Source organism: Pipra filicauda, unplaced genomic scaffold, assembly GCF_003945595.2.
Source record: "Pipra filicauda isolate LSUMZ 115617 unplaced genomic scaffold, ASM394559v2 scaffold285_size1263560_pilon, whole genome shotgun sequence".
NCBI classification, from domain to species: Eukaryota; Metazoa; Chordata; class Aves; order Passeriformes; family Pipridae; genus Pipra; species Pipra filicauda.
The window spans coordinates 1,123,128-1,134,304 of NW_024104404.1; the positions used below are offsets into that span (position 1 = coordinate 1,123,128).

General features: G+C 56.5%; 2 protein-coding genes across 2 annotated transcripts; one reads left to right on the forward strand and one right to left on the reverse strand.

Annotated features, from left to right (window-relative positions):
* The first annotated feature begins 1,276 nt into the window (after positions 1 to 1,276).
* On the forward strand, positions 1,277 to 3,601 carry TICAM1 (toll like receptor adaptor molecule 1). The gene has a single exon (XM_027724539.2). The coding sequence runs from the start codon at positions 1,346 to 1,348 to the stop codon at positions 3,434 to 3,436; it is 2,091 nt and encodes a 696-aa protein (XP_027580340.2). The 5' UTR covers positions 1,277 to 1,345; the 3' UTR covers positions 3,437 to 3,601.
* Positions 3,602 to 7,052: 3,451 nt separating this feature from the next.
* FEM1A (fem-1 homolog A) lies at positions 7,053 to 11,129 on the reverse strand. The gene has a single exon (XM_039382837.1). It carries the CDS (start codon positions 10,985 to 10,987, stop codon positions 8,954 to 8,956), a length of 2,034 nt encoding a protein of 677 aa, XP_039238771.1. The 5' UTR covers positions 10,988 to 11,129; the 3' UTR covers positions 7,053 to 8,953.
* Between the last annotated feature and the right edge of the window lie 48 nt (positions 11,130 to 11,177).

An 11,177-nucleotide genomic window follows, 5' to 3' on the forward strand; every position in this document is an offset into this window, starting at 1 on the left:
CCCTTTCCCTCCCCGCCCGCTCCAACTTCCGCGCTCGTTGGGCAATTGGAGGATTTTTATGAGAGCGGAAACGAGGAGACTGAAAGTAGAAAGTTTCCACAGTCGAGAGGTATTTGGGGGCACTTGCTGGGGCTCCCTTTAAATAGGGAAAGTTCCTGCAGCAGGGAGAGTTCCTGCAGCAGTGCTCAGGCAGCGCCTGGAGCGGTGTCCCAGCGGGAATCTGCTCCTCTGCTCCGGACGCTTCTGCTGTTTAATTAAACCCCGGTCGGAGGCCTTGGGTGAGTGCGGGGGCTCAGGGATCAGCTGAGGATGGGGATACAATGTCCCCAGTCCCAGCTCTGGGGCCCCAAAACATCAGAAGGACGTGAAACCGCCGGAGAGAGTCCAGAGGAGACCATGGAGCTGCTCCGAGGGCTGGAGCCCCTCTGCTCTGGAGCCAGGCTGGGAGAGCTGGGGGGGAGTCACCTGGAGAAGGAGCCAGGGGGCTCCAAGGGAGACTTTGGACAGGGGGCTGGACGAACAGGACAAGGGAGAATGGCTTCCTACTGCCAGAGGGCAGGGTTAAATGGGATATTGGGAAGGAATTCCCCCGGGAGGGTGAGGAGGCCCTGGTACAGGTTGGGCAGAGAAGCTGTGGCTGCCCCATCCCTGGAAGTGTCCAAGGCCAGGTTGGACAGGGCTTGGAGCAATCTGGGCTAGTGGAAGGTGTCCCTGCCCATAGCAGGGGGTGGAACTGGATGATCTTAAAGGTCCCTCCAAATCCAAACCACTCCATGATCAGCAGCCTGACAGGGGATGCACAGGGGGTTATCAAGTGGAAAGGGTTTCCTCCAAGCCTGTTTTATTCCTCGACTGCCAGCACAAGGAACCCGTGAGGCCCCTGGAACCAGCTGCCTGCAGGAGACAGACACACATTTACCTAAATACATCACTATTTCAGCAGTTATTTAAAACCAGTCATCATTAATGTGAAATGAATGTAAGGAACATGCTCTTTGCTTATCACAGAGTGGGGATAATGCACGGAGCGCTGGCAGAGCCACAAGCACAGAACAGAGGCAAAAATACTCGTGAGCTGTGAGGGAGCATCTGGGAGCTCCACGATCCTCGGGAGCATCCCCTCAGCTCCCCACATCACCCTCTCTGCATTGTCCTCTGTTCTCCTCACAGGTTCCCCAGGACAGAGATATCCCAGTTCCAGAACGAGCCCTGGGCAGAAAAGAGCTTGTGTGGTAGAAGTGCACCCGGGACATCCCCGAGCCCCACACGGGAACAAACCTTTGCCATAAGATGATTTTCCCATCCCTGCTCCTTCATTCCATGGTCTGGGCCAGCAGCTGCTGAGATGGCACAGAGCACTGAGCTCCAGCCAAGCTTTGAGGACGTGTTTAATATTCTATCCCAGGTCCCACAAGATAAACTCCTGAGCCTCAAACATAAACTGAAGCACCTGATCCCTGGGCCCAGCAGCAAGTTACTGCAAGCCATGGTCTTGCTTAGTCTGGGGCAAGACACGGATGCAAGGATTTGTTTGGACGCCTTGAGGGATAACCCAGCAGCCCAGTATGTCCATCAGACCAAACTGGAGGATGGGGAGGATGTGCAGCCTCCCCAGCTGGATGCAGGTGCCATGGCACTTCTGGCACAGGTGTACAAAGTGTTGGCACAGGAGAAGCTGTGCAGTCCCGAGGCCTGGGACAAAGCCTGCCAGGCTGCCACCAAAGCCTGCCAGGACACTCAGCGGGGAACGCTCAACAACATCCCACCTGAGGACCAGGACAAACAGGGCTTTGCTCCCAGCATGGGCCCAAGTGACAGATTTTGGACGCTGAGATCTGATGAGGACACGGGATTTCTCCGTGGGGGCAGCTCCGACTACGTGGTGAGAAGTTCTCCGGTGCCGATCGGAGGCAACTCCGAGCTCTCGGCCCCGCGGACCTTGTGCTCCACGGGGAGCTGCTCCCTCCCCAGCTGTTTGGAGGTCAGTGCATCGCCAACAGTTGTTTGTCACAGCCATCCCTCTCCCCCCGAGGGTGTCCCTCAGCCCAGCGGTGCTGGACACCCCAATGGGGACACGCAGAGCCCCCAGGAATCCAGCTGGACCAGCAGCCCCAGCTCCCATCCTGGCCAGGACACAGGTGCCCAAGTGCCCCGGCCAGAGGAGGTTCTGCAGGGCAGTTCCTGCCATCCAGTGCTCCCTGTTCCCTCAGAGGGGGCTGTGATCCAGCCTGCCCAGAGCAGTGATATTCCCAGCACAGTGACAGAACCTCCTGCTCCAAGAGAAAACACGGATGAAAAGCAGGATGAAAAGCAATTACCCACTGGTCTTCCTGACCCAGGAGCTGCAGTGGGGACTGATCCTGCTCACATATCCATAGGGGACTCTGATATTCCAGCAGGCATTCCCTGTAACTCTACATCTGCTTCTGTTTCAACCTGTTCCCTTCCTCCTCCTCCCGCCTGTTCCTTCTCCTCAACCCTTCCTCCTCCTCTTCAGGAACCTCCTTCCAACTTAAATCCCCCTCCCCTGCGCTCATCCCCCTCTCCAGCCTGGCCTCCTCCTTCTCTCCCAACTGTAGACCCAGAGTCCCTGTCAGAGCCAGATGGTGGCAAGTTCTTCACGTTTGTTGTCCTGCATGCCAGTGAAGATGAGATTGTTGCCCAGCGGGTCAAGAACCGGCTGGAGAGCTTGGGGGTGTCCAACGGGGCCACGCTCTGCGAGGATTTCTCCGTTGCCGGACGCAGCCGCATGGGGGGCTTCCTGGAGGCGATGGAAAACTCCGCCTTCACGATCCTCCTGCTGACCAAGAATTTCATGTGCAACCTGTGTCTGTTCCAGACAGACACTGCCCTGATGCAGTCCATCCAGGACCCATCCAAGCACTACTCAGTCATCCCGTTTTTACCCAAGGAGAACGCCCTGGAGCAGGGTCAGATCCCCAGGATGCTCAGCGCGCTGGTGACCCTGGATGAGAGCTCTCCTCTGTTCCCCAGGGTTGTGAGCAACACTTTCAACCCCAAGAAGATCAGTCAGAAGAAAGCCATGTGGGAGCAGATGCAGAGAAGGAAACTCCAGCTGCTCTGGGAACGGCAGCAGGCCCAGCAGAACTTGGCTGCCCTGAGCCTTGGCCGCCCTTCCCAGGCGTTTCCAGCAGCGACACGGCCGTGGCCACCAGAGCCATCCCCCCAACAGTGGTGTCCCCCCAACAACCCCACGGTCCCTCCCTTTGCTGGGCACCCCCCACCTGCTCAGATGGGTCCCCCCAATTCCCAGTCACTGCTCCCACCAGGCCACTACAACATCGTGCCAGGCCCGGGAGGGATCGTGATCCAGAACGCGCGGATGGTTCAGATCGGGCACCACAACACGATGCAGGTGGAAACCGTCCCCCCCGGGCCACAGGACAGCGAGGGACAAACCAGGCACCCTGTCTGATCAGGGGCAGAGGCAAAACTAATTTCAAATCCTAGATTATCGTGACTCTGCTGGGACTGGGACTAATCTCATTTCTCAAGGGTGCCACTTTCCTGAAGCACAGAGGAAAATTCCCGATTTTATGTTGGACCTCCCGGGACTGTTTTCCCTGTGATTATTTTTGAGTTACTGAGAAAACTATTTTCCTGATTTTCTGGGGCTACTTGAAGATTTTATAAATAAATTTTAATGGATTTATTTGTGTTTCTCTGGTTCTTTCCTGCAGAATCAGAAAAAGGGCAGTCAGGGATACATGAAAAACTGTTCTGCCTGTCAGGTGGAAAAGGCTGGGAGATGGCACTGAGCAAATCATTTGAGGGACAACCTTCAGGGATTGGGGAGTCACTCTGGGGAGTCACTCTGCCCTCCTGCCAAGGTGCTGAGCACCAAAAGGTCCCACTATTTTCTTTCAGCGGTCCCCACTCCCCTCACATCAGCCCCTGGAAGGTTCTGGAAAGCAGCTTCAGCAACTCCAGAGAGGCTGCAGGACTCTGGGCTGAGGCACCAGAGATCCTTGTTCCCAGTTCCCCTCTGGAACTAGAGAGAGAAGGTTTTGGTTGTGAAAGACAAAATTCCCAGGAGTGGTTTTGTATTTAAGAAAACTTACAGAGCTGAGATTACACGTCAGGTGTAAGAATCTTAACAGCAAAGCTGTGCTTGGGGAAAAAGTGCTTAATGGAAGTGAGATGAGAGGGGGAAGCACAAAGTGCAGGAAGGCAGAAGCCAAGTGTCCACTCCTCCATTCTTACCCCCTGTACAAGGCTGGAGGTGGGACCAGGCCCTGTCAGACTGGCTGTTGTAAAATGGTCCCTGCTGAGATTATCCCACCTATTTCTGTTACTGCCTTTGAGGAAAGAGTGGGATGGAAAAGCAAAAGCATTGAGCAGAGCAATGCAGGAGGCTGGAGAGAGCTGGGGCTGAGGGGTGGGAGGGTGTTCTGCAGGACCTGGGTGAGGGATGTACCAGGCAGGTACCTACTGAGCTTTAACACCAGGAGGGCACCTGGAGCAAAGCCTCAGATCCCTCCCTCTTCCTCCAGCGTTCCAGGCACAGCCATTTTCCTGATCGTCAGCAGAGGTCACCCCAAAGCCACCGAGTGGCTGGGAAAGGGGCTGTTCCCTGGGTGGAGCAGAGCCCAGAGCCAGCTCACCCTGTGCCAGGAGCAGGGCAGGGCTCACCTGACTCCTCACCCCACTCCTCCCACCCAATTCCTGCCCCTCGGGGGAGCTGAGGAGCCACATCCCTGTTAAAGTGGATCCCGAGGGCCACTGGGATCACAGAGGGAGGTGATGCCAGTCCAGGTGTTTGTGTTTCTGCAGGGGGGTGTGTGCTCCTGTCACTCCACCTCTGGCCCAGCACGTTCCAAGCCCAGAGCAGCCAAAGCTCAGGACCCCAACAAACCATCCTGGACCTGGGACTGCCCAAGCTGGGCCCTCACAGGGCCTAATTCTGGACTGTACTGCTTGTCCAAGAACCATGGAAGCCTCACAACCAACCCCTGTATGAGACACATTAGTAAGTCCTCAGAGAAGACTCAGACTGACATTAATCCTTGCTCAGTGGGCACTGGGCTCTACAGTGTCCAGGTTTCTCTCTCCCTCTCCAGCTCTACCTCAGGCTCCCTGTGCACCAGCATCTCCCCCCAGACAAGGACCAGCCTAGAGACAGAGCTGACACTGAGACAGGAACCCCCAGCATGGAGAACAGGGATCTCCTCAGCTCTGGCTCCTCTGAGGACACCAAGGACCAGCACGAAGGAGAACAGGCCTCTCTTCCCACCCTGTGTGGAGAGCTGCGACTGCTGCCTTTTCATTTTCCAGCAGCTCGTGTCCCTCAGGATGTCTGCAGGGGGATCCTGGAGAACCTGGGCACTGCCTGAGCTCCAGGGCAAGCTCTGAGCTGGGAACCCAGAGCTGATGTGTCCCTGCTCTTTAACTGCACCAAAGCAGTGGCTGGTACAGTTCTGCATTTAAATCCCACCGAATTTCCTCCTTGGAGGCCACAGGTCCTTTCTCATGGATCTGTCCACAGGTTTTTGTCTTCTTCCTTCCCTCTCCAAGGAGGTTCAGCTCCTCCTGGACCTCCTCAGTTCCAGCCCAAGCCATCAGGCCTGGCCAAACCAAACTCTCCCATCCTGTGCAGCACAAGAACCACAGACCAGCCCTGGTGTTTAGAAGATGCCACCACTGTTGGCTCCCAGCTTTCAACCGGTTTGGATTTCAGCTCTGCAGGACCCAGTGACAACAGATTAACTCATCTACTCTTTCCAGAGCCTGCTGGACCCCTCCAAGTGCTCAAATTCCTTTTATTTCTCTATTTTCTGTTAAACAGGTGTTGTGTTAATGCAACTCATGCCTCCCTGCAGTTGGTGCAGGACAGTTCCCTCCCCTCAGGAGAACACACACATCTCCCTCCTTCCCCAGCTCCTCTTCTGCTATAAATAAACATCACATGAAATTAGGCAACTGGAAGCTGCTCCAGCTTGTAAACAACCTCAGCACAGCCACATCCAGTGTGCCTGGATCACAGAAAGGGAGAGGGGAGGATGTGTGGGGTACAGCAGGCTCTGCAGCCACCCCAGTGGAACAAAACTCTTCTCTGTCCAATATAATTAACAAAACAATCCCTGAAACACTGCCCTGCTCCCCACAACTCCACGTTTTGCCCCACACAGAGCTGGCCCAGACAACACCTACAATAAATGAGGCCTGTTCAGTGTATTTACCCCTAAATCATGCAGTGAGTTCTCCCACCCTGTAATTACTATCAACCTTTAATTGCTGGGCCCTCAGTGTAATTACACATGATTTATGTGTTAAAAATAATAATTAAAAACAAAATCAAAGCCTTTTCTATCACACAAAATATTCTCCTCCTTGGGGCTGTTGTACCTGACTCGATCCCCAAGCTCCCTGACCACAGGATCCCAGCTCCAGGGTGGCTTCTGCATGGAATAATTCCCTTCCCATCTCTCTGCTCCCAGCTGGAATTGCACTGATCAGCCACTGCCTCTGTCCTGAGGCCACCTGGCTCCCTGTACCTGCCTGGCCCCTGCTCTCCCACACACCTGAAGATCACCTGGAGCACAGGAGGAATATTTGGATGGGAGAAGCCCTTCCCACAGATTTGCAGACACTGGGGAAGGCTAAAGCATTTTTGGAAACCCAGATCCTTGTGTGGAACTAACTCCAGTACCTTTAATCCCTCCGGTTTTGCCCTCCCACCAACAGATTTGGGGTTGAAAAATATCAACTGATAACATAAATTCTGGTTGCTGTGCCCACTGTGTGTAAGGCAGGCAATACCCGAATCAACACAGATCCTTTCACACTCTTTCATTTCCATCAAAATACAAGGCAAAATATATAAGGAGAGGTGTCATTTCAGTGTCAGTGTTATCCTTTTCCAAGGGAAATGTTTGCCACTGCAGCACAGATTAGTTTTTTCCCAGGAGTAACAACGAATCCATCACACCTGTTGACTGCAAACACCCCATATTTCCATACCCACAGTGTCCCATCCCTGGGGAACAAGCTGGAAATAGAGGCTTCCCAGGAAGAAGTCCAAGGCACTTGCATTCTAGCAGCCATTTTTTGTTTTATTATTTAAAGTTAAGAGCGCTCATCAGCTCACAAAGGAAACAAATCCCATTCCTGCAGTTTAGGTCAGGTTTCAGCCAAAAAAGAAAAGAAAAAAAAAAAACCAAAAAAAACAACAAAAATAGAAGGCAGCTAAACTAACTCTGCACTTTACAGCTCAATTCAAGTTAAACCTCCTTGCTTTATAAATAAATGTTATAGTTAACACTGCAAAAATGTAACGGCAGCTCTACAATATCTTGAAGGGGCAGAGAGCGTTGGTTATTGAGGCTGATAAATACAAGTAGAGAAGCTTCAGTAGCACAGAGAGCACAGGTGGTGCCAGGGGTCTGCTCTCCCAAAAGTGGGACCTTTCCCAAAGCTCCAAGGCAGCTGCTTCCCCCCTCCCCAGCTGTGCTTCCCACCCTGCTCAGGGCCAAGAAATGAGCCACAGGGTGCCCAAGCCCTGTCACCCCCCCCTGCACGAGGACAAACCGCTGGAAACTGTTTGTTTTCCACCACAGAGGGTTCTGCTCGTGGAGGCAAAAACCTGCCCTAAAAGCCTTAAAAACCAAGGTGTGTGCAGATCCTAATTCAAGGAAGGAGCTTGTCCAAACAGCAGCCAGGTGAGATTTCAAATTCCACCTCTGAAGTAGCACCATCCTCAGAAAAGTTGAGAAAAACAAAACAAAACAAAACAAAAAAGAATCAAAAGCCCAAACCAGCTGCTAAGAACCCACTGCACGGAGGTTTAATTCATGGGATAATTAACAGAGGCCAAGGAGATGACACTAAAACCTCCAAAGGACAAGGAGGTACCTTAAACTTTCATTTGTTTCTTCTTCCTCCAGCCCACCCCGGTGCAAACATGGCACAAACACTCACTTGCTTAAATAACCCCCCCAAGCATCCCCACACTACAGGTACCTCCTGCCCTACAGGGCTTCCTACAGCCTCAGAAATGGTTCAGACTGTGCTGTTTTGGCTCCAAAACCTGGCCACATCCACCCTCACAGCTCAGTCCCTGCTGACCTCTGGAGCTAAAGCACTTCCACACTGGGAATGGAGCACAGAGGTGTGGAATGGGCGAGCCAAGGGCCTGAACATCACGTTTTTCAACTTGGTTTTAAAGTAAGTTTTTCCTCCCCATTCATAAACCCCGACATCTATGGATGAAACTGTATAACCAGAACTGACCTTCCTCTATCTTACAGGACTGGAGAAGTCTTGCAGCATAGATAGGGCCTGGCTCTACGAGAGAAAAAACATCCCAGCTTTATGCACAATCATGGACATCTCAGGCCTTAAAACACCATTTGGCCAACCAAGAGAGAGAAAAAAACCCCATCCTCAGCACACCCAGCCCTGTGCCATGCAAGGAACTCCCTCAGCAGAGCACGAGCCCCTCAGCTGCTGGACTTGTGCTGTCCCCAGTCTGACAAGAGGGAGGGGAAGGGATTAGTTGGAAGGTATTTTATTCCTCACTCGCTTTCTGTGTGTTGGATGTGTGGGCTGGGGAGGGCCAGAGCACGTGGGGGGTGTGTAGCTGCTCCAAAGCTGAACACTGAGTTAATCCAGCACTAACGGGAGAGGCAGCAAGTCCCAGGGAATCTCCATTCTCCTTCCTTCTCAGGACAAGACGGGAAAGGGCAGGGGCTGTGGCCTTCTGTGGACACAGCGCACTGGAGAGAGCTGGTACCTGAAGGTGACAACAGCGAGGGACAGCCGTGAGCTCTCGAGCCTCCTCCTCCCTGCCCTGACTCGCCAGCTTTGCGGCGACAGATGGGGACAAAGCTCAGCCCCCAGCACCCAGCTGAGGACAGCCCGAGACCTCCAGCTGCTCAACCTCCATGGGGTGGGACAGGCGAGGGAAAGGCTGGGGGACATCAACTCTCGTGCCCTAGTGCAGCTCAATGAAGGCTTCCAGCTCCTCGGGGATGAACCCCTTGTAGGGAATCTTGTGCTTGTCCAGGGCTCGAGCAGCAAGGCACTGGAGGGTGATGTAGTTGAAGGGCTGCATCGTGCTCTTGGTGAGCAGCTTCTCGTCCAGCAGCTCGTAGGCCGTCTGCTTGAAGGCGTTGGTGGCATCCATGTGCGCCCCGGCCTCCATCAGGGCCCTCATGATGAGCGGGCAGTTGTTGCGGGCGGCGACGTGCAGGGGGGTGTTGTTGTCGTAGTCGCGGCTGTCCGGGTCGGCCCCGCACTCCAGGAGCAAGTTCACCACGTGGAGTGACGGGAATTTGCCCACGGGGTAACGCCCCACCGTCGTGGTGTCCTTGTCCACGGCCATGTGCAGGAGGGTGAAGCCGTTCTTGGCCCGGGGGCTGCACTTGAGCAGGCGGTAGATGGTCTGGCGCTTCTGGTGCTCCTGCTCCGGGGTGCACTCCACCTTCTCCAGCAGGAACACCAGGTGCAGGATGATGGCCAACGTCTTGGTGAACTGCACCGAGTCGGCCACGGGGTCCTTGCCGTGCACCAGGGCCCTCTCCACCTCCCGCACCCCTTTGCTCAGCACCCCGATGAGGTCGGAGAAGCCCAGGTGGGTGGCTAAAGTGCCTTTGGAGCGGTCCTGGAGCACGTAGGAGTAAAGCTCGGCAAAGGAAAGGAAGCTGCTGGCAGTCATGGGGCTGAGAGGCTCCAGGTTGCCTTGCTGCATGTCCAGGGCGTACTTCCACAGGTTGATGCAGCGCTCGAAGTTGCCGGAGTCGGCGTAGACGGCGCCGCGGTAGCGGATGTAGTAGGAAGTGTCGGGGTGGGAAGGGCCCAGGATGCGCTCCCGGATCAGCAGCGCCTGCATCCGCATCTCGTCGGGATCCGTGATCAGGGCCTCCAGTTCCTCCAGAGAATTCACCTCCCGGGAATAGTCATAGGCCAGCACCAGCTGCCGGGGCTCGGGTTTGGGCAGGTACTTCCCGCCCTCGCAGCGCAGCTCCATCGCCCTCCGCCAGTACTTGTGGGCTCCCAGGAGGTCACGTTTCTTATCCACAAACGTGGCACCCAGCAGCTCCAGCGCTTCCACAGCCGCCTCTCGAGTGCAGAACACGGTCGGGACCTCGTCCTGGCTGGAAGCCGAGGCACCGCATCCCTCACCCCCCTCTTCCTGGCAGCCCTGAGTCTCCTTGCCGGCGCCGCGGCCCCTCTGATGGCTCCCGCCCGAGGCGCAGGTCCCGCTCTGGCTCCCCGCAGCCTCCTCCTGCTGCAGCCCCCCCTGGATGAGGTACTCCACGATGTTGGTGTGGCCGGTGACGCTGGCGGCGAGCAGGGGGGTCATTCCATAGCCGTCCTTCTCCATGCGGGCCTTGGAGCGGAGCAGGAGCTGCAGGATCTCCAGGCTGCCGGACTCGGCGCAGTCGTGCAGGGCCGTGTTCCCCTTCACGCTGCGCCGGTTCACGTCGGCCCCTTTCTCCAGCAAGTAGCGGGCGATCTCCCGGTGCCCTTTGTAGCACGAAATCATCAAGCACGTGTGCCCGTGCCGGTTGGCCACCTCCAGGTCGGCCCCGCGCTCGCCCACCAGGTACCGCACGATCTCCAGGTGCCCATCGAAGCAGGCGGCCCGCAGCGGGGTGGAGTTGGTCAGCGTGGTCTGGTTCACCGAGGCGCCGTGGTCCAGGAGGCTCCGCACCACCCCCAGGTGCCCGGCGGCCGAGGCCGCCCACAGCGGCGGGGCCCCCTCGATGGTCTCGCCGTCGAAGCTGACGGAGCCGCCCTCCTCCACGCGGGCCCCGCAGTGATCCAGCAGGTACTCCACCACCTCCAGGTGCCCGTGCCGCGCCGCGATCAGCAGCGGGGTGCTGCCCGCCCCGGGGCCGCCGCCGCCGCCGGGCCCCGCCGTCAGCGCCTCCAGCTCCTCACGGCTGCGGCTGCCCAGGAGCTTCTGCAGCAGCTTCAGCTTCCCGTCGCGGGCCGCGTTGTACACGGCCGTGCGCAGGTCCATGGCGCCGGGGGCCGCGTCCTGGCCATGGACCGGCGGCTCCGGCGCGGCCCCAGCGCGGCGCGGGGCGGGCGGGGGGCGGCGAGACCCCCCTGCCCTCAGCACGGCGGGACCTTCACCGCCCGGGCCCGACCGCCATCTCAGGCTGCGCCAAGGAACAAAATGGCGTCGCGCGGGGCGGGGCGGGGCGCGC

What these genes read in the sequence shown, in the direction of transcription:
- TICAM1 (XM_027724539.2), top strand. Translation starts at nt 1,346, where the DNA reads ATGGCACAGAGCACTGAGCTCCAGCCAAGCTTTGAGGACGTGTTTAAT.
- FEM1A (XM_039382837.1), bottom strand. Translation starts at nt 10,987, where the DNA reads ATGGACCTGCGCACGGCCGTGTACAACGCGGCCCGCGACGGGAAGCTG.